The sequence below is a fragment of the Delphinus delphis genome, chromosome 3, assembly GCF_949987515.2.
Source record: "Delphinus delphis chromosome 3, mDelDel1.2, whole genome shotgun sequence".
In the NCBI taxonomy this organism is placed as follows: Eukaryota; Metazoa; Chordata; class Mammalia; order Artiodactyla; family Delphinidae; genus Delphinus; species Delphinus delphis.
The window spans coordinates 135,599,488-135,622,615 of record NC_082685.1 but is presented as its reverse complement, the minus strand read 5'-3'; the positions used below and the strand labels follow the sequence as shown (position 1 = coordinate 135,622,615).

General features: G+C 36.6%; 1 protein-coding gene across 1 annotated transcript in view; it reads right to left on the bottom strand.

Annotated features, from left to right (window-relative positions):
• The window catches only part of HCN1 (hyperpolarization activated cyclic nucleotide gated potassium channel 1), a 369,251-nt gene that overhangs the window by 64,734 nt on the left and 281,389 nt on the right, over nucleotides 1-23,128 (bottom strand). Inside the window, exon 5 of the mRNA XM_060007055.1 lies at nucleotides 9,357-9,503. Within this exon, the coding sequence (XP_059863038.1) occupies nucleotides 9,357-9,503 (147 nt within the window). The remainder of the gene's footprint in view (nucleotides 1-9,356; nucleotides 9,504-23,128) is intronic.

Sequence of the window (23,128 nt, the reverse complement as noted above, 5' to 3'; positions counted from 1 at the left end):
TCCTTCCTCTCAAAACTTTGATAACTCCTATTCACTCTCTGTTGTTATGAATTTGCCTATTTCAGGGCCCTCATAAGTACAATTATGCAATATTATCATAGGACTCATTTTTGAAGTCCTAGAAATAAACGTTGCCTCCCAGAAAAATATTGGGTGAGGGGGGAAGTAGTGAAGCAATGTTAGGAAAAAATCAAGGAAAAGGCCCGGTAATGTGGTTCTTATTCAATGACACAAACTGTCTTTTCCCTGACCCTTCTGGTTTCCCTGATTCCCTATTCTCCACATTCTCCCCAGCACTTGTTATATCTTGTCCTTTGATAACAGGTGTGAGGTGCTATCTCATTGTGGTTTTGACTTGCATTTCTCTAATGATCAGTTAAATTGAGCACCTTTCCATATATCTGCTGGCCATTTGAATGTCTTTTTTGGAATAAAAAAGTCTATTCAGGTCCTTTGCCCTTTTATAATTGGACTGTTCGTTTTCTTGCTATTGAGTTATGTGAGTTGCTTATATATTTTGAATGTTAACCTCTTATCAGATGTGTGGATTGCAAATATTTTCTCCCATTCCACAGGTTGTCTTTTTATTGTGTTGATCATTTCTTTCATACTGCAGAAGCTTTTTAGTTTGACGTAGTCCCACTTATTTGTTTTTTTATTTTATTGCTTCTGTTTGGGTATCAGACCCAAAAAATCATTGTCAAGACCCATGTTAAGAAGCTTTTTCCCTACGCTTTCTTCTAGGAGTTGTATGATTTCAGGACCATACATTTGTCTTCAATCCATTTTGAATTTTAGTGTGTAATCTCTGATTTTCTCTGGCAATTAATCATATGTGACTTCCTACATTTCTTGTATTTTTAGTAACGTATTTTAACTTTTTCTTCATAGTTCTTTTCATGTATTTCCATCTTGACTCTACAAGCACACAGTAAGCACTGTGAGACTGGAAACCACATTTTATAATTTACCTTTCCACACTTAAATCAATATCTTGCACACATTAAGAAATCAATAAATGTTTTTTGCCTGTTTGTTTTCTAGAAACAAGGGATGCAGGGGGAAAGCTCTAGACCAAAAGAGAGAAAAGTCCCAATTTCTTTGCTTGGTAATATAACCAAGATCAGGCCACTTACATAAATTTCCTAGCCTTTGGTTACTGTGCCTCTTATATGTGTATATGATAATTTATAAGATCCCTGTAGAGCTTTGTAATACTATGATTCTAGCTTATTTTAATTAATCTGAGCTAAAGACATTTTTAGGAGACATTTAAAAAACCAACAAGCATGTACTTTAAAAAAATTATTCAGAATTGTACTAAATAAATATGAATGCAAATTATGATTTCTTCCCTAACAGTGTTTTCCACAAATTAAAGGTCAGAAGGACAGTATTATACTCTCAGCCCGATTCATGTTCTGTGAAAATGAAATATACTGACACCCTATATTCTACTGGGACACTGATCTGTACCTATTTTCAGTCCATGGCTCTTCACACTCCATTGTTTAAAAATAGATCAGTTCTGAATTTTGGAGACAGACATAGAAGGGCATTAACCTCTTTCTCGATTGTTAAGTTTACATTTTGCTGTAATCGAATCAGTATAAATCTGATCATGATAAAAATAGACCTTCTTACTTTGTACACATTCCAACAGGCTCTCATAAGCAGAGGGGTATGGCTCACTGAATTTTTCTAATTAGTTTCTAGTTTTAAATATACTCCTCCTTTTATTAAAGCGTCATCTGTTTCTGATCCTAACATTTCAATGCCAAGTTTTGATGCTAAGACACTGTCTCCAGAAGGCTGGCTATTAAAATGGAGGAAGGGCTTATTAGCAGATTGTTTGAATAAATTCCCAAAGAAATGAGACATATGATAAGGCTAGACTCGGTGTCCCTCTGGTGTATGGCCTAACACCCTCTGAATGACCCACTCATAGCACTTACCCACAGTTATAATTGCTGATTAAATTTCTGTCTCTCACTAAGTTGTAAGAGCCATGAGGGCTGGGACTATCTTTGATTCTTCACTGAATCATAGTTATAACAAGAATCAAATTTTACTGTGTACTTACTATATGCCAGGCACTTTCAAACTTTTAATATTTTTTTCTCATTTAATTTAAAAACAACTCTGTGAGGTACTTATCATTATTCATATTTAAAGATGAGGAAAGTGAAATACGTACAAGTTATGAAATAGCCCAAAGTTGTACAGATACTAAGTTGTGGAGTTGCATTTAAATGAGGTTGGTGGCACTATGGAGAACAGTGTAGAGGTTCCTTAAAAAACTAAAAATAGAACTACCGTATGATCCAGCAATGCCACTCCTGGGCATATACCCAGAGAAAACCATACTTCGAAAAGATACATGCACCCCAATGTTCATTGCAGCACTATTTACAATAGTCAAGACATGGAAGCAACCTAAATGTCCTTTGACAAAGGAATGGATAAACAAGATGTGATACGTATATACAATGGAATATTACTCAGCCATTAAAAAGAATGAAATAATGCCATTTGCAGCAACATGCATGGATCCAGAGATTATTATACTGAATGAAGTAAGCCAGACAAAGGCAAATATCATATGACATTGTTTAAATGTGAAGTCTAAAAAGAAGGATACAGATGAACTTATTTATAAAACAGAAATAGACCCACAGACATAGAAAATAAACTTATGGTTACGAGGAGGGGAAGGCGGGGAGGGATAAATTAGGAGTTTGGGGTTAACATATACACACTACTATATATAAAATAGATAATTAACAAGGACCTACTGTATAGTACAGGAAACTCTACTAAATACTCTAATAAGCTATATGGGAAAAGAATCTGAAAAAGAATAGATACAGTATCTGTATATGTATATGTCTAACTAAATCACTTTGCTATACACCTGCAACTAACACAACATTGTAAATCAACTATACTCCAATATAAAATAAAAATTGGAAAAAAAATAAGATTGGTGGAACTGGGGCCAAAGAAATGAGACATATGATAAGGCTAGACTTGGTGTCCTTTTGATTTACCCATGATGCTTCATAGCTCCTCCATAGTAGGTTTTCACTCAGGATTTGAAAGTATACGTATAAATATTCATGGCACTGAGAATATCATAAAGGCAATTTAAACTATTCAGAGCAATGAAACTGAAGGCTTCTGAGCAGCCAGGGGAAAACAGGAGCATATTTTAAGTGGATGGAAGGAGAAGGAAAGGAGGGAAAGCCAGGGCAGGTAACAACTGGGAGGGAGAGGAGGTTTCTAGAGATCACTGAAGCCCATCTTTGCAGACTCAGAATTTTAATTAGACACAGTCACAGAGCAACTAGAGAGTGAAGATTCTGGATGATAGATAATGCATGCATCACATAATAGTGGCTCTAATTTAAAATGCCAAGTTTCTGAGTACCATCATAAGTATTTTTCTCAGAAAACTGTTGTTGTTCCTTTACTTTCTGGTCCATGTATATTAGTTCACAGTGAAACGAAGATAATTTTTTAAGATGACTCTATAATCACTTCTCAGAATGCTGATAATGCCAGTGGGGTCAGTGCTCGGGTCAAATGGTCTAGTCCGAGGATGAAGAACACACAGATTTATCTGCCACACTGAATCTTCTACATCTTGAGGTGGCTCACTACTTAGGTTTGGACAGGGGATCCAGCAACTTTTGTTTTATGAGCCACCGACAATATGCTAGGCACAGCTGGCATAGCGATGTAAGAAAAATAGTATTTATTTTCTATCTATCCCATGCATATTGCTATAGAGTTTGGACAAAACATTGACGTACTTCTTATAATGGTACTCTATTGGAATATTCCCCCACCCCCCAGGTTTACTTTGCAATAAATCACTAATGTTTATAAACCTTGAGAAAGTTTAAAAGAAAATTTAAAAAACCACATGCAAAATAGGTCCTTCTTGCTTACAGTGTATATATCAAAACAAAATCACAGAGGAATCTAAAGATGCCAGCATCCTCTTGTTATATATTAGAAACCATATTCTCCATAGTACAATCTAAAGTGATACTAAGAAAGTTCGGTGGCCACAGTACTTCATAGTTCTGGGCATCACTTTTCTTATGCATGCCAGCATCTCTGTTGTGTCTACAAAATGCTCTCTCCAAGCCCTAATAATCAATGATTCTTTGAGATCCTTTTTAAATTTGCTTTTGTTTATTTATCTAATAAGTAGTTATTAAATATGTACTATCTAGGGAGTAGAGCTATCATGGAAATCAAGGAAGACAAAGTCCTTGCTTTCTTGGATCCCGAGTTCCAAGAATGGAGAATTAACACATAAATAAAAAGGGACAACAAGGCAACAGAGTGATGTGTACACAGCAACAAGGATGATGTGATAGAGAATGACTGCAAGGAAATTAATCTAGATGAACTTCTCACGGAAGGCCCCAGGTAACATTTGTACTGAGATTTGAACAATGAGTCAGGTATTTGTTGAAGGCTTTTCAGCAATTTGTCTCCAATTTATGAAAAAGATAAATCACCTAATTTCTGCACAGAAATGCTTTCAATAAAGTAGTGCTTTCAAAATATCTACTAGCTGAACTAATTTGCATACGCATGGTATGAGTTTTTGGTAAGAGCTTTCAAAGGTCATACAAATGATATTCTTCCTGCCATTTTACATCTTAGAGATTCTTCATATTTAAAAATATTCAAACACATTGAGAAAAAAGTCTGGGGAATAACCTGGATATAGCATAATATAGATTTAATTGATTATAGATTTAATTGATTATGAGTAAATAATTTTCATTTTCATAAGCATTGCATTTTACTTTCTTTCTATATTTTAAAGCAATGGGTTTTTTGCATAAGTTTTTTAGAATCTGAAGTTTGACCTGCCCTTCACTTTTGTATATCCCTGAGTACCCAGACTTGTGTTAGCAGAAATCACTGCTCTTAAGTGTATATTAGCACCTCAAATTATGCAAAATACTTTCTTAAAAATGAGCCTTCTGGACAATGAGGCATTTTAAGTTAAAAGTCTTGTTAAAATATAAGATGGTTGTTGGCTCTAACTTGAATATATGATTAACAATTATATGTGGTGTGTGTATGTGCACACAATGCAAGTCTTACATTTTTACCTTTTATTATAAAATACATATCAAATAATCTAGCTTTCCCTTTCTAAGTATCCTAGTTTCATTCATTTTATATTTATTGTAGCAATCATTCAGTGTCTTCTATTGTGTGACTTCAAAGTGCCAGGCACTTTGTGGACACTAGAGGCACAACAGGGACCAAAATACATCTTTGCACAGATTAACGCCTCATCTTCTAAATTGGAAGACAGCTTTTGAAAGGTGGAATGATGTATTTTACTACTTTTAAAATATTTCTTGTGATCTACCACTATGACCTGAATATAGCAGGTATATAAGACTACAATTTAATAGGGAGCAAGACATATTTCCCACTGTTCTTACTGAACTTTTCTGCATAAAACATGTCTGGCTGTTTTACATCTAGGTTTCATTTTGAATAATGACTTCTGTTATCTCTCTGCCAATGTCTTTGCTTACTTTCCTATTCTACTCTTCCTGTTCCTCTAAAGTCTTAATTCACATTAAATTTAGGCTTTTGTGTGACTCTGATGCCCGAAGAGCAACAGCTGAAGAACAGATGAACAAATGGAGAACATTGTTTTCACCTTTTTAAGGTGTTAAGTGTTTGAGCATTTCATGCTTCTACTTCTAGGATCTCTAATCTTATTAAGTAGCCATGATTCTTACCCTGTTTTTCACTCATAATTCTGTTAAAGACCATTCACCCAATAAATATTTAATGAGCTCCTATCAAATACTTAGTCATTAGAGATACAGAGATATTATGGCATGGTCTCTATCCTCAAGAAGCTCACAGTCTTGAAAGAGACAAACAGTAAACTGACAAATGAAAATACAGTGATAGACAATGGTCGGGGAAAACGTATGAAGGTTCTGCCTGGTAAGACTGTTTGATGGAAAGCTGAAGGTAAGCTGGGTAGAAAGGATTGAAGATAGAGAGGGTAGCATGAAGAAAGGCAAAGACGCAATCAGCAACATTTCTCCCCACCTCACCAGAAAATTATCAACAATTTTCTGTTGATGAAGCATGAATGTAAAGAAATGAAGATGGAGGCAGACCAGGGAGCATCTCAGGTGCCATGTCAAGCAGCTTGAACTTTTTCTTGAAGGGGATAGGAGGTCATGGTTAGGCTCTGAGGAGAAAGTAATGTCAAACTAGTGTTGTACATCAATCAATATGGTAGCCCTGAGATGGGATGCATTTGAGCTAATTGACATCAAAGGCAGGAAGAAAAGCAGTGAGTGCACTTCAGAAGTTGAGGTAAAAGATGCTGAGACCCTGAACTATGGCATTTGCAAATATAAGGAAAAAATCAGTCTAACTTAATGACAGAATAGTTGTAGGAATTGAGGAGATTGGAGGTATGTCTATTGATGGCTTTAAGGGGATAAAAATGAAAAGTGGAATTTTTTCCACTGAAGATCAGAGTAAATTAAAGTATGGCAAGATAAAGCAGTTAATTACATACACACGATTAAGAACATTTTCTTGTTATCCTGATTTTACATTACATTGAGCATTTTTAGCAGGGAGGAATGCTTCCCGTTTAAGCACGCAGCTTCTTAGGGTTCATTTTTATGTTCACTTTTTCTATTGGCTTTCTGTATTCCCTCAATGACATTTTATGCTAGAATCCTTACTTTTCTGCTTCTTTGAAATAAATTTTTAGTTTTACTGTGTCCTCCTGCCTATTGATCCCTCTTAATCCCTGATGCTGTCTCTTCAATTACCTTTGTCTCCATGCTATGGTCTGTCCTACCCTGCCTTTGAATCCCCCCAGGACCTTTAGAACCCAACTTGGTTCTAGTGTCCTGAACTTCTGCCTCTTAGTGAAAGGAATTTGGATTTAAAATAAATTCTGTAATCCTACAGAGAGATAAAGCAAAGCATACTGATAGATTATTTTTTAAAATGATACATTACTTTTTTTAACATCTTTATTGGAGTATAATTGTTTTACAATGGTGTGTTAGTTTCTGCTTTATAACAAAGTGAATCAGCTATACATATACAGATATCCCCATATCTCCTCCCTCTTGTATCTCCCTCCCACCCTCCCTATCCCAACCTTCTAGGTGGTCACAAAACACCAAGCTGATCTCCCTGTGCTATGCGGCTGCTTCCCACTAGCTATCTATTTTACATTTGGTAGTGTAAAAAATACGAAGTTTTGACTCTATTTCTCAAAGCAAAAATATCTGTACATTCTTATTTGATTGAGGACTCTAGAGAAAATAAGCTAATCAATAGCAGATATTTAGCTCCTTCTCTTTCCAAAACTCTTAACTGATGTCTTAAGCCTTAAAAAAATACAAATAACTTTTAATGGATGCAGATACTTAGGGATAGTTATAAATGGTAAAGATGTTAGTTGAAATAGAAATATTTATTGACTCTTTAACATATGCTACATGTAGTCGGAATTTCAAGAAAAATTAAAAACATAGATTAAATGGTCTTTGCTCTTAAAGAACTTTCAAGACAAAAGTGGAGGAAACTAATGTGGAAAAATTGTGATAATAGACAAAATGGAAAGTAGCACACAAGCATTATGGACTCAGTGCACTGGGGGTTAGGGAAAGAGAGACCAGATCTAGTCTGGACAATCAGAGGAGGTATAAATAAAGAAATATTATTTATTACCTTTGCCAACAGATGAGAAACATCTGGAAAATGTACGATGCAAGTTGAGAAATTAGAATTGGTTTCTCAAAACAGTAAGTTGCACAATTTGGCTATAGGCCACTTTGGAACGTGTATGGCAATAGGGAAAAATAAAGCTGGAAATTCAGCAAGGATCAGAGCATAGAAGGGCTAGAATATGAGCCTAAGGAGGCTATAGTTGATTTAATTTGTAATGTAAAGACTGAACCTTTCTGAGCAGAGACATGACTAGCTCTTACACATAAAAGAAGATTAATCTGGCATCGCTGCTTTAAATGGTAGTTAGAGAAAACAGACCAAAGGTTGGAAGGTAAACTGAGGGGATACTGCAAATAGTCCATGTGAGAGGAATTAGGTTAGGGTAAGGGACTTGGGAAAGGAGACAAGGGCATAGATGTAAGATACGCTGTCACAGTGAATTGACAGCATTTGGTAATCGACTGGATGTGCAGAGCAAAGAAAGATTTTTTAAAGAGACAAAAATTTTACATTCCAAATGACTCGAAGGAATAACTAAAACATTTACAGAGAGAGAGAGAGAGAGACTTCAAAGGATAAATGGTTTAGTGATGGAAGATAATGACTAACACATAGCCTACTATACATACATGGCAAGGGGATATCATGTAGCTTTTACGAAAACAGAGGTTATGGCAAGAACTTGGAGCTCAAATTTATAGAACTGCAGAGATGAAATAAATATGAGAATAAAACTCAGAAATTCAAAATGAAAGCCAATGGCTCAGTAATGGCTTAGTGTTAAAGAAGCTCCCAAAAGAGGTTCAGGATATGTGTTTTATTGAGTTTAAAGGAACCACCAATGGCTCAAAGACAAAGGATTTGAAGATTACATGTTCACTTATAATTTTCAAGGAAACAATTTTGGTAAAGAAGTGGAGATTGAACCACAATGCAATAATTATAAAGTAATCTTTTGAGAAGGTTGGTAGTAAAAGAATGGAGAAAGAGAAAGACAGTGTAAGAAACACAAACAGTCAAGAGAATGTTCCTTTGATCTAGGGGTGACCTGTACATTCTAGTGGGCAGAGCGAAGACTTCTAGGGAGGAATGGAAAGGAGATGCAAGGCAAAGAGGTGGTTATTGATATTGCCAAGTGTTTTAGTGAGGTAACAGGAAATGAATTACTCATAACTGGTCAGGTCAGTCTGTGATCAGGGTCCAGGAGATGAACAAGGAAAATGAAGATAGGAGGAAAGTAGAAATCAAAAAGAAGTTAATGAAACAGTTTGGTGAGCATGAGATGAGAGAGTGGAAAACTGGGAAGATATGGACAATGGGGACACAAGAAGGGACTTTCTAACTAGGGATACAGAAAATAAAATGATATCCTGAGAATCATAATTAGAACAATTTCCAGTCTTTTTTTTAACATAAGTGCCTGTAAATGGGAGAACATAAGGGCAAATAAGGGCAACAAACAAGATGTTTTAACATTAAATTTTAATTTTTCTTTTAAGTAGTGTCAAAACATGGAATTGAGGATTTCCCAGGAAAGGAGAAAGTAAACAATGATCATGTACATGGAGACCGAGGACTATAAATCTTACCTCTCTCAGAGGATCATTGAGTTCATTGAGAATATTTTCCTCATCAAAGATTTTGCCTTGGTATCTGTGTTCATAGTAATCATGTATCTTCTGACGCATATCAGCTGGTAACTTATGGAATGACATGTATTGTTCCACTTGCTTATACTGTAAGGAAAGGAAAAACGGAAATTAGAAAACATTGTTAGGCTGTATGAGAAATCGTCGTGTTACCTTGTTGTGCTATATTCAATAGTAACAGTAACAAAAAGAAGAAATCCTTTAAGGGGAAGGAAATAATGTACTAGGTTGTAATGTACCTACTCTGTGTGACAGACTGTAGAAAGCATTTGTTTAGGTGAACATTTCCTGTAAAGACCTGAGATGTTATAGAGAGGAAGCATGGAAGGAGCTCAGAGGTAACTGGGTGCAGCCCCAGAAAAGCCAGTGATGAGGCAAGAAAACAAAATGTGATGCTATTTTTTGGATTTTTTTTGAGCTGAGTTCTAAAAGAAGTATGAAGTTGCTGTTTAGCTCTTCATTTGGAGAAAGAATCCCATAACTTTGGATAGTACAAAAGGTCTTATCTTAGACCTTTATAGCAAAAGATCAGACCTGATTAACAATTGAATCTGGAGGCAGAAAGCTTGGCAACCGTTTGCAGGTCATAGATACTCAAGCAACACGTGCCCTACAAATTAAGAGACTGTGTCAGGCTTCAATGTAGGACGTAGAAAAATATCAGAACGAGACTAGATCCACATAATTTTATAGCTGAAACTTAGACATTTAATTTCATTTAAACAAGTAGTACTTAAACTTGATTGTTTATAAAACTTGGGGTGAGGCTGTCTTTTGGGAATGCAGATTTGCATTCTTTTTTTTTTTTTTTTTTTTGCGGTACGCGGGCCTCTCACTGTTGTGGCCTCTCCGGTTGCGGAGCACAGGCTCCGGACGCGCAGGCTCAGCGGCCATGGCTCACAGGCCCAGCCGCTCCATGGCATGTGGGATCTTCCTGGACCGGGGCACGAACCCGTGTCTTCTGCATCGGCAGACGGACTCTCAACCACTGTGCCACCAGGGAAACCCCCAGATTTGCATTCTTAACTCCAGATATTGATTCCGTTGAGGTACCTGCCTTTGTAAATTTACATACATACTCATATACATATACATATACATAACGCACTTAAAAAAATCCCTGCAAATCAAACAGGAACATAGAAGCATGGAGATTACTTGGAAGCTTATTAGAAGAGAATTTCAGGCTTTACCTCAGAGCTGTGAAATCTGCATCTTAAGAAAGATCCCCAGATGATTCATACACATTTAAGGTTGAGAAATATTCCCTCGATGTTTCAAATGCAGGTGGTCATAAGACTATACTTTGAAAAAATCAGTTAGACCCCCAGAATTAGTTTCATTGTATGGATGATAAAACTGAGTACAAATAAAAAGGTAGGTAATAAAACTGGTTGAAGATACTGGAATAAAAATCTTTGCTTAAACACAACACATTTGACATATTATCTATGAAAAATTTTTTTCAAATCTTTTCCTGTTAACAGAGCTCAGACTAGAAGATCTAGGTGACTGGACTCCTTGCCCATAATTACCGTAATTACAACTGGTAATTGATAATACATATATCTAATGGGAAACAGCAACCCATTGTATTGTATTTCTTCAAATTTTTTTACATAATTTCCTTACACATAACATTCATATTTTTGGACATTCCCTTTTAGAGTTTAGTATTCTCAAAGGAAATACAACTTTGTCATGAGATTCCTTTATTTGGTCACCAGACTGTTCCCTGAAGTATTTAAAGCCTGCAGGCCTACATATATATATCTCTGAAGCAACTTGATTATGATTTAGGCATTCTGAATTTAGGCACCAATGCTGTCACTGTCATTGTGTGTAAGTGGCTTCTAGTATATACTTGAGAAGGACTGGGTTAATTTTTCCTGAAGAAGTCAGAATCTGTATGCTAACCTTGGTAGCCCACCCTTAGCTAGAGACCTCAGATTCAGCCTTCTTTTTTTTTTTTTGCAGTACGCGGGCCTCTCACTGTTGTGGCCTCTCCCGTTGCGGAGCACAGGCTCTGGACGCACAGGCTCAGTGGCCATGGCTCACGGGCCCAGCCGCTAAGTGGCATGTGGGATCCTCCCAGACCAGGGCACAAACCCGTGCCCCCTGCATCGGCAGGCGGACTCTCAACCACTGCGCCACCAGGGAAGCCCAGATTCAGCCTGCTTTGACCCCTCATGCAGCTGGTCCAAAGGAAAGACGCTTCAGTGGCCCTTTCTACAAGAAACTTTTTTAGAGACATCTTTGTATCTGATTTTTACTCTTAGCCAAGAAGAGGGCAGTGGGATATTTGAGGTACTGTTTAGATTCTGAAACTCCACTGGAGATCCACAGGCTAACTTCTGCACTAATGATTTGCAAATAACCTGCTTGGTTTGACTAGTTTGGATGGACTATTTAAAGAGCTATTGAGAGCTTTGTTGGTGAGCTCTCCCCAAAGCAAGACTCCTTGCACAGATCTTGGTGGTTCAGGCCAGTGAGTCAGTATGCTGCAGGGTCCCAGAGATTGAGCCCACAGGGAGGGTGCTGGGGAAAGGCCCTCGGGCCTCTGATGCTTGTTGGCATTCTCTTTCTCTGTTGCACTGAACTTTGCCTTTAAACGAAAGCCTCATATGAGTATAATCTATGGAGTCTGGTGAGCTCTGTCAAACTTCCGAACTTGGGAAAACAATAAAACAACTTCAGACAACAGGGCTGTCACTTACGGCATTGATGAACGTCCTTTCAGTTCTGGCCAAATAAAGGATTCAGTGTTCTTCAAAACCAGTAGGTATCAAGTAATCTCTGCTCACTTTTCTCAATAGAGTGCTTGCCCAAACACTGCTTGGGGTGGTGAGAATCTTTTTTTTTTTTTTGCGGTACGCGGGCCTCTCACTGTTGTGGCCTCTCCCGTTGCGGAGCACAGGCTCCGGACGCGCAGGCCCAGAGGCCATGGCTCACGGGCCTAGCCGCTCCGCGGCATGTGGGATCTTCCCGGACCGGGGCACGAACCCATGTCCCCTGCATCGGTAGGCAGACTCTCAACCACCGTGCCACCAGGGAAGTCCTGAGAATCTTTAACTTTAACTGGCATACTGAAGCTCTAGATTTCTCCCTTTTTTTGCATGTATCTCAGGGTTATGGGAGACAACATTAAAACTAAGTAGCATTTTAATCATTTTGGGGAAATCTGTGCCTGTGTTTGAGGGAGAGTAGGGGAAAGAAAAGAAATTCAGTTTCTGACAAGTTAAGTTTAAGATGCCCATGGCACATCCTAATGCTTATATGTAGGTCAGGCACTTAGAAGAGAAAATATACGCATAGCCAATGACTAAGGGATCACTAAGGATGCGTCAAGTGAAGACATAAAAAGACAAAAAGTGGAACCTATATTTTAAAAGCAGTTGAGTCATGGAGTTTGACAAGTTAAGGGAACTCACATTAGCTAGCACCATGTAAGAACAGGACCAGAAAAGCTAGATGAGCAAAATCCAAAGAAGGATAAAGTTTCAAAGGGGAGGGGGCCACTCAAAAGCAAAGATGCAAATACAATTCTTTCTTGAATATATAAAATCAAAAATTCATTGTATCAGATTTAAAAGACTATAAAACAAATACCATTTAAAATTCTAAGGTACTATTATTTTTTAAATGTTCTCTTCAATTAAAATTTTATATCTATATCTATAATGCATGTACATGATATTTTAGGGGTTCAGAACAGGCTTTTTCAAGATGTGACACTTTGGCATGTGGGTTATGTGCTAAAGGCAGTGGGGACCCAGAGGCTCAAGAGAAACTACTGTCCCTCCCTTAACTACTTAGGATAATTTAAATTGGGGATTCTTCCCAGAAAAAGGGTTATTACCAGAGATACATTTTATCTAAGTGGTCCCATCTGTGTGGCAGGACAAACATCCAATTACCCAACAACTGCTCTTCTTTTTATCATCCTACGAATTATCCTCCTGTTTCTGAGAGCTCCAGGCCCCTCTCCCATTCCTTAGCCCAGGATGGCATATATACCTTACTTTACCTCTTTGTCTCTGAACCTCTCCTGTATGTGGGGTCTCTGACCCTATCAAGTATGTGGGATTCATGTACATATGAGAAATAAAATTTGATTTTCACCTGTAACTGGCTCATGTCAATTTAATTCTTAGACTGGACAGAAGAACCTAGAAGGATAGAGGAAAGTTTTCTTCCGCCTTGACAATATTAAAAATGTGCCCTAATAGAGTGATTATAACAAATGGCAACATTCCATTGTCAAACCCACCAGTCTCACTTCTCCCGTGTCACCATTTTTATTTATTTATTTATTTATTTTGTTTGTTTGTTTTTTGCGGTACGCGGGCCTCTCACTACTGTGGCCTCTCCCGTCGTGGAGCACAGGCTCTGGACGCGCAGGCCCAGCGGCCATGGCCCACGGGCCCAGCCGCTCTGCGGCACGCGGGATTCCCCCGGACCGGGGCACGAGCCCGTGTCCCCTGCATCGGCAGGCGGACTCTCAACCACTGCGCCACCAACGGAAGCCCCTGTCACCATTTTTAAAAAGGTGTTTAGTTGGTATCACCAAGCAGTATGCTTCTGTCTCTATTTCTTATATGGATTAATAATAGGCATCATTTATTGACTTTTTGCCATGACAAAGTGGTTTAACTACTTACAGTTCCCTGTATCTTCTCACCCCCTTTCTCATGCTATACCTGTGTCACTAGTGCTAATTGTTCCCTTGATCTCCTTTGTAACTTTACATAATCTATTTATACTTTTATTTCTTGTTCAGAGAACTCTAGACACATTTACCAGATGAAAGTAACAAACTCCCTCCTTCACTCCTACTTTCTAACTTCTGTCATCTCTACTTTTATGATATAAAGGTGGATTATAATTTTGTACCCGTAATTAAACCTACCAAACCCATAAAGTGTTTACATTACTTTGACCATGTATCATGATGCCAAGTGGAACATTTGATGACATTTCCTTTTGTTTCATGGATTTTTAATGATTTTCATTTCTTGCATAATTAGCTCTTATTTTAGTTTCATTTTTTTTTTTTCCAGCCTTCTTATCCTACCCAATAGTTGTTGAGTTTTCTTTAGAGATTTTTCTGTAGGATTTCTCTTTACAACATCCCTGGTTGGGTTCACTATTCTTAGACCCTATGTTTTTCCTTTGGTTTAGTTATTCATGTTGCTGGAACCAATCCCTAAGTAAACAACTAAGAAATACTGAGTGGGATATAGTTTTTTGTAACCATTTCTTCTCTGAAAATGTCTCTGTTAAACTCAAAGTTGATTGATAACCTGACTGCATACAGAATTCTAGGTTGAAGTCTAGTTGGATACTGAGCCTTTGGATAATTGATGCACTTTGCTGGATATGGTCCATGTTTCTCATCACTTATTTCATATATTCTTTCCCTGCATTTCCCCCTACATTTCCCTAGATTTCCCACATTTTCTCTACATTCCCCAATATTTCCTGAAGTTCTTTGAACTCATTTTAATTCCAAATAGCTTTTCAATTCTTTGAGCTTTTATCTTCATAATTTTATTGCATTCAGTTTAGAAATATATTAATACATGAAGTTAAAAAGTAATTTTCAGGCATCCTTTTATTCCTGAAAAATCTGGGATGTCACAATACAGGGGAATTGAAAAGTATCCACTGGATTTAGGTTCAGTAAAATTTTTGGAGTCTTTGCACTCAGTGCTTTCATTGGACCGTGTGTGTACATCAGAAGTGGGGGCAATTCAAAACAGTTTGCAAATGTTTAGAAGTAAGAACTGAAAATGGAAACAGCAAATGTAACCATCTCTCTGACGCACTCTAGTTAAAAGCGTAGAGCTAGAATGATAGCATGGTAAATGTCAACAATTCCAAAAGTCTAAAAAAAAAAGTTTTAGTCACATTTATATTGTTTTTATATTCATGAAATGATACACTTACCAGAAAACTGAATCACCCCTACTTTAATATCCCCTACTCCTTCATCCTAATCCTCAAGATAGTATCAAATCATGTAAATTCTACCTGCTAAAGGTTTCAATAATTTTCCTTTCCCCTGCATCACCGTTATTATCAATCTAGTCAAAGTAACTTTATTCATCCTCTAAACTAATTCCTAGCTTCCTAACTACATTCTATCAATTTGCACATGCCTTCTTACAATCCTAATTCATTTTCCATAATCCAGAGAAATCTTTTTTTTTAACATCTTTATTGAAGTATAATTGCTTTACAATGGTGTGTTAGTTTCTGCTGTATAACAAAGTGAATCAGCTATACATATACATATATCCCCATATCTCCTCCCTCTTGCATCTCCCTCCCACCCTCCCTATCCCACCATTCTAGGTGGTCACAAAGCACCGAGCTGATATCCCTGTGCTATGCAAATGCTTCCCACTAGCTATCTATTTTACATTTGGTAGTGTATATATGTCCATGCTACTCTTTCACTTGATGGACCTAGAGACTGTCATACAGAGTGAAGTAAGTCAGAAAGAGAAAAACAAATACCATATGCTAACACATATATATGGAATCTAAAAAAAAAAAAATTCCTGAGAAATCTTTTTAAAATGCTAAGCTTATTGTCACTCTTTTCCTTAAGGCCTTTTAATAGCTTCCCATTGCCTTCAGGATCAAGTCCAACTTCCTTGGCCTATGTGGGCCTCTCCTGCTCTATCACGTGCATTTCCCCTTTGTTCGCTATGCCCTGGTATATTAAATGTCTTTCATATTCATAAACTTACCCTGGTAGCTGTATGCTCATGCTGTTTCCTCAGTCTGAGATGTTTTTCCACCACGTAATTTCATGGCTAATATCTATTCATCATTTAACTCTCTCCTCAAATGTACTATGTCAAGGAAGTATTCTCTGACTCCCTAGGCCACGTAAAGTCCCTAGGTATACACTTATAGACAATGCTGAGTTTACCCCTTAGTTACGCTAAGGGCACCTGCAATTGTTACATGTCTGTCCTTGCCTATCTTGCTCACCACTGACTCTGCTAACATATTTGCAAATAGTTAAGTTCTCAAGTATTCACTGATTGAAAATCTGGTTTGTTGCACACTTTCTGAAAATTCTTCTGATAAAGGAAACAAAAAATGTGATCTTCGCCTTCTTTCAGTAATAATAATGGTATCAATGGAAGATGCCAGATAGGGAGGTTCTTCCACATGGATGGAAATTGTGGATTTGTATTTTATTATTATTGGTTAGTATTGTTTATAATTCAGAGAAAATTGATTAAATTTGAGATTCTTAACTCTAACTTATTGCAATTAAAGTGGATTAATTTGTTCTTTAAAGAATCTGTGGTTTCTGTCTGAATCTGTGTTAGTCTTTATGTCAAACACAGCTATAATGAGGAGGAAATTATTGACTGTAAAAGAGAAACTGCCTTCCTATAATTCCAAAATGCTTTTAACAATTAGGAAATAGCAGAAATTAATAAAAACACGTGCAAAGTGGTTGAGAGTCCACCTGCCAATGCAGGGGACACGGGTTCGAGCCCCGGTCCGGGAAGATCCCACATGCTGCAGAGCGGCTGGGCCCGTGAGTCATGGCCGCTGAGCCTGTGCGTCCGGAGCCTGTGCTCCGCAACGGGAGAGGCCACAACAGTGAGAGGCCCGCGTAATGGAAAAAAAAAAAAAAAAAAAATGGTGTCTGAAATGTTGTTCTTCCTACAGAATAAAAAATTAATGTAAGTTTTATATTCAAATGATTATATGTTGTAGATTTTAAACATAATTACAAAATAATAATTAATAAAAATAAAATATTTAAAATTTCCTTTCAAAAGCCAATAATCAATTACTTTTTTCATTTTTAATGTTTAAGCCAATCATCATTGGATTTATGACTAAGCTATCTTAATTTTTACAAAGATATTTTTAATATTGCCATTTATTTACATGGTAACTGAAGCTATTTTGATCCTACATTTAAAAATAAATGAATCCCTTTTTATATATACATTAAAAAGCTAGGTTGTATGCAAGTGAGTTTACCAAGTACTATTTTTTTTATTAATTTTTATTGGAGTATAGTTGCTTTACAATGTTGTGTTAGTTTCTGCTGTACAGCAAAGTGAATCAGCTAAATGAATACACATATCCCGTCTTTTTCGGATTTCCTTCCAATTTAGGTCACCACAGAGCACTGAGTAGAGTTCCCTGTGCTTTACAATACTATTTCTAAAATATTTACAGCAGACTGAATCATTTTCAAAAACAATGTTATAAACAGCAAAATGTTCAATTCATACTTACTGAGGAAAAAGTTTCCTTTAGCAAAAAATGGATTCCTAGTTATTTTGTGAAATTCTTTTAAGCATCATAGTCATATTAGACTAAGTCATATAATGATAAAGGAATCCAAATACACCTAAATTTGACTTCCAACATATTAAATGCAAACAAAATTAAAGACTAATCGTACATGAAGAAAATTCGATGGTTGCAAAGTTATATTTTTCTGCAGAAGTTTGAGGGGGATAATTCCATTTTTATCTTCATTCTACTTTATCTTTTTGGAAAGCTGGGTAATCAAATATGGGTTTCTTTGTAAGACAGTGAATTCTTCAGCTGTCAGCATACAGGGAAAGCTTTTTGTGATAGTGAATATGTATCTATTTGACCTGGAAAGCTATCAAAATTACAACCTAACAGGTGATCTTAAAATCCTTACAGAAAATATTACCAGATAAAAATGGTTATTCTTCCATCCAGAATGATCTCTTCCATTATAAACAGACACTTGCCATCTTATTTATGGAATCTAGCACTCACTATCTATTTAGATATTTCACAAAATATATTTGAATATAAAAGCAAGATTTAAAAAAAGTTGGAAATTGTATATCATAGCTCTTCCTTCTTCCCTCCTTCCCTCCCACTCTCCCTCCCTTCTTTCCTTCTCTCTCTCTCTCCCTCTCTTTCTTTCTTCCTCTGTTTCTTCTAATAGTTTGATTTAAAAATGGCCAGATTTCAAAAAGTTTTCCAAAAGTCAGAGTATTAAGACTTAACTAAGTAATTGAAAACCATAATAGTAACGAGAGTTCAATGTATTTAGCAATTACAAGAAAATGCTTAACTACAAAGTAAATAAATTGTTCATATAAAACATTTTTAGAAAGTTAATTTTAGCCATTATAGAATAAAGGTCAGGGGGATAGATGACTGCTGGAAATTGAAACAGTCATTATTATCATTATAATAGAGTTAAAATGTGTGCTTGGTTACTTTAGAAATCCTTTAGAGTGTCTTCCTGCTCTGAATGGCTTTGATCTCTATTACTGCAATTTTTCTTGGTGTGTGTGTGTGTGTGTGTGTGCACTCACACCTGTGTGTCTGTGTGTGTGTTTGCAAATAAGAAAGTGATTTTGATCCTTAATTCAATGAGTACAGATTGACATAAGATGATCACCTAATCACCTTTCATTTTCCAATAGGACCATTTAAAACATACTATGCTGTTTTATTTCCCTCCCCCAACAAATTCTTTCATTCATAGATAATGACCTTACCTAAAATTTCAAAGAGAGATAGAAGACTTCACACAAGCACATGTATTAACTCATTTAGAAACTCACCTATTTTTTCTCCCTCTTTCCTTCTTGGTCTTGCAACAATGAAAGAAGTGTCTTTTCTCTCATTTGAAGCTAATCTTTCAACTGGGTTTGAATATCCTCTCCCCATCCCTCCACAGAACCATTACCCTATCTGCTATACTTTCTATCTTATATCTTCAGTGTTCTCTATACATGTTGGCTCCAGCCAAATAGCTTTTAAATATACTCATTATATTTTAAATAATAAAATATATTATTTTATTAATAATAATAAAAAATAATATCTAACCCTTGGATATTACAAACTATTTTCCAGGAACTCAACAGTTTACTCATATTTACTTGTTTACAACCTTATGAGTTGTTACCATTATGTTTATGTTACAGATGATGAAACTGAGGCACAGAGAATTTAAATAATGTGTGTAAAGTCATGCAGCTAATTAGTGTTGAAGCTAGGATTCGAACCCAGGCAATCTGGATCCAAAGTTTGTGCTGTTTACTCACTACATGATATTCCTGTCTTCAAAAAATGGCTCTCAATTGAGCACAAGTAGTCCTCCATCTAACACCCTAGTTTTCTCCTTCCTTTTGTCAATCAATTTCTTGAAAGAGTGGTCTACAGTCATTATCTCATTGTCTTCTTTACATTGAAACTTTAAATGTTGAATTATAACTTCCATTCCTTCTATTCCACTAATAATCCCTTACATTTCCATAATTTCCCAATGGTTACCAATAACTAGATACTTTGCAAAGATTTTCTTATTTTTATATGAACAGCATTGAACACTAGTAGCAGACACTAATGATTCCCCATGCAATCCCTCTATCCCTGCAAGCTGGCCAACTCTGATGTCAACTGTAATTATGGTGGAGAGTCCATCTAAGGGTTTCTGTCTCAGGGCTTTCTGAGAAGCCTAGAAAACTTGCTCAGCTCCAGCTAGAGTTGCATGGGAGTTTGGGGATGGAGAGAGATGTAGGTAACATTCAACCAATGAGGGACTTGAGTCTAATGATTAATGTCACAGTCTCCCAACCTTTGAAAAGACGATTATAAGGAGAATTCTGCATGGTTCTTCAGAGGGTCTCAGTAGGACTAAGTTACACTTGCTCACATTAGAAAACAATTCAATAAAAATACACTTCATTGGTTTTCCTTTTTCTCTGGTCTTACTCCTCCTGTTTCCCCATTTTGCCTCTTGGAATTACTCCCCAGTGAATTACCTACACCCAAATCCTTTTCTTAGGCTTTTGTAGGACAACCCAAACTAAGACGTTACTGTTGATCCCTTCCTTCTAGAAAAGCATCTTATCCTTTAGCTTCTTCATCTGTATTATTTTCCTGTTTCCTCTCTTCTCATTGTCTTCCCGCTGCACTCTTATTTGTTGATATGTCTTTCTATGTTGGTGTTTCCAAGAACTGCGTCCAAGGCCTTTTTAAAAAATTTTCACCTCACATATTTCCTTAAGCAAATCTTCCCACTTGCATGACTTCAGTCACTATCAATATACCACCAGTCTCCAAGTCAATGGCTCCAGTAGAGAACTAACTACTGATCTCTAGACTCATATGTCTACCTTCCCCTTAAGCATCTACCTTCAAAACATGGCTCAAGGGCACATCAAATGCAACATACTCAAAATTGAAATCATCTCTCTTCTCTCCCCGCACCTCCTCTACGTAACCATCAGCCTAAGCTATAGATCTGGTTTATAGGACAATCATCTTTCTGTTTCCAACACATTTTACCTTTATCCTCCACAAACTAACCATATTGCCAACTGGGGAGTTCATTTTTAATCACTTCCTCTGAGAATTTTCCCCAAATATCTGGCTCAGACTTTAATGCACATTCAAATAACATGGGGATCTCACTAACTAGAGATGTGCATTTGGTATGTATGGGGTTGGGACTGAGATTAGGTATTTCTAATAATGTCGTGGGTGATGCTTATTCTGGTTACCAGAATATCACAGTAGTTAAGGATCTAGATTAGACTAGATGGGCCATTTGTGTTCTCAGAACACCAAGCCCATACCCTGGCTATTTTCCCACTATCACAATTGCTTATTGGGACTTCCCTAGTGGTCCAGTGGTTAAGACTCCGCACTCCCAATGCAGGGGGCCCAGGTTCGATCCCTGGTCAAGGAACTAGATCCTGCATGCTGCAACCAAGACCTAGTGCAGCCAAATAAATATTAAATAAATAAGTAAGTGCTTATTAAATTGCCTGTATTCTCTACTAGACGGTAAGCAACTTGAGGTGTCTGCTTACCGTTGTACATCTATTCTCTTGTACAGTTACTCATGTACAGTAAGTGTTCAATATTTGCTGAATTGATTAGTTATATACATTCAAAAATATCCTTTTTTGTAAAATATATTGTTCAGTTTTGATTGGGTACCAGATTTAAAGTACTTTTTAAGGTACTAGCAAAAATGTTATTTTTCTTTGGTAAGGCAAATGTATGTTAAATAGTCAAGCTGTTTTACTTCTTTTTTTAATTTTAGTGATAGATTGCAGAGGAAAATCAAATACCTATTCACTGTGACAAAATGCCTAGTCTTCTGTTTTGTTTTTTCCATTTGAAAAAATGCCTTATTTGAAGCAGCTGAAAGATCCATAACACAGTTCTTTAACTTCTAATTTAAATGATTTGTCATTTAATTTTTAAAAATTAGATGGTGAAGGACAAAGTGTTTCCTAAAACATAAAGCTTGTTAGTCGTAAATCTAGAGGTTATATGTCACCCCAAGGTTGAACCTTACAGGCTACACATGATTGCAGCTCTTATAATTTGGGCTAAAGTGATTCAAATGGTATAAATTTTAAAAATATTAGGTGTATTGATTGTTGTCACATTATGTCCTGTGTGTGCATGTGTATGTGTGTGACTCTTCAATGGAAAAATGCAAGTTTAGTTACGTTGGGCCTCCATGGGAAGATCTAGTCACCCTGCAATGAAGAGTTGAACATTTCTTTTAATAGTGTATTTCCAATATCCTGGTTCCACCACCCTCAACCAACTTTTTAAGCTTTTACAAATGGATAATAAATTATTTACATAAGCCATATATAAGTGCATTAAAAAGATTAATAGTTTGAAACTAAGGACATTGTTTAAATATCACTGATATTTTTCTTCATTATTTCTGGTCAAAATATTTCTTAGCATTAGTAATAGCTTGATTTACATTGAAAGTCTCTCTAGTTTGTTTTTAATACAAGTGTTTCCATTTCACGGTACATAGTTTCCAAATTTAAAGCAACTGAATATCTGAGGAAACACAACAATTACTAAGAGTAAATATCATCTCAGAATAACTAAAAGAAGACAATGAATTAATGACTCACCAAGAAATCACCATGGAGAAGCGACATATTTGGTGAAGAAAGGAGCTTTTACAATCCTTAAAATTTACACTCCTTTGTATTAATTTGTTTTTCAAAAGTGAACAATTCTGGCAAAGATATCATTCCTTCTGTACAAATTAAAAGCATAATATTCTTTTTTTTTATGGGTATCTTTTTTTTTTAACATCCTTATTGGAGTATGATTGCTTTACAATGGTGTGTTAGTTTCTGCTTTATAACAAAGTGAATCAGCTATACATATGCATATATCCCCATATCTCCTCCCTCTTGCATCTTCCTCCCACCCTCCCTATCCCACCCCTCGGTGGTCACAAAGCACCGAGCTGATCTCCCTGTGCTACGCGGCTGCTTCCGACTAGCTATCTATTTTACATTTGGTAGTGTATATATGTCCATGCCACTCTCTCACTTCGTCCCAGCTTACCCTTTCCCATCCCCGTGTCCTCAAGTCCATTCTCTACATCTGCATCTTTATTCTTCTCCCGCCTCTAGGTTCTTCAGAACCTTTTTTTTTTTTTTAGATTCCATACATATGTGTTAGCATATGGATTAAAGACCTAAATGTAAGACCAGACACTATAAAACTCTTAGAAGAAAACATAGGCAGAACACTCTATGACATAAATCACAGCAAGATTCTTTCTGACCCACCTCCTAGAAAAATGGAAATAAAAATAAACAAATGGGACCTAATGAAACTTAAAAGCTTTTGCTCAGCAAAGGAAAACATAAACAAGATGAAAAGAC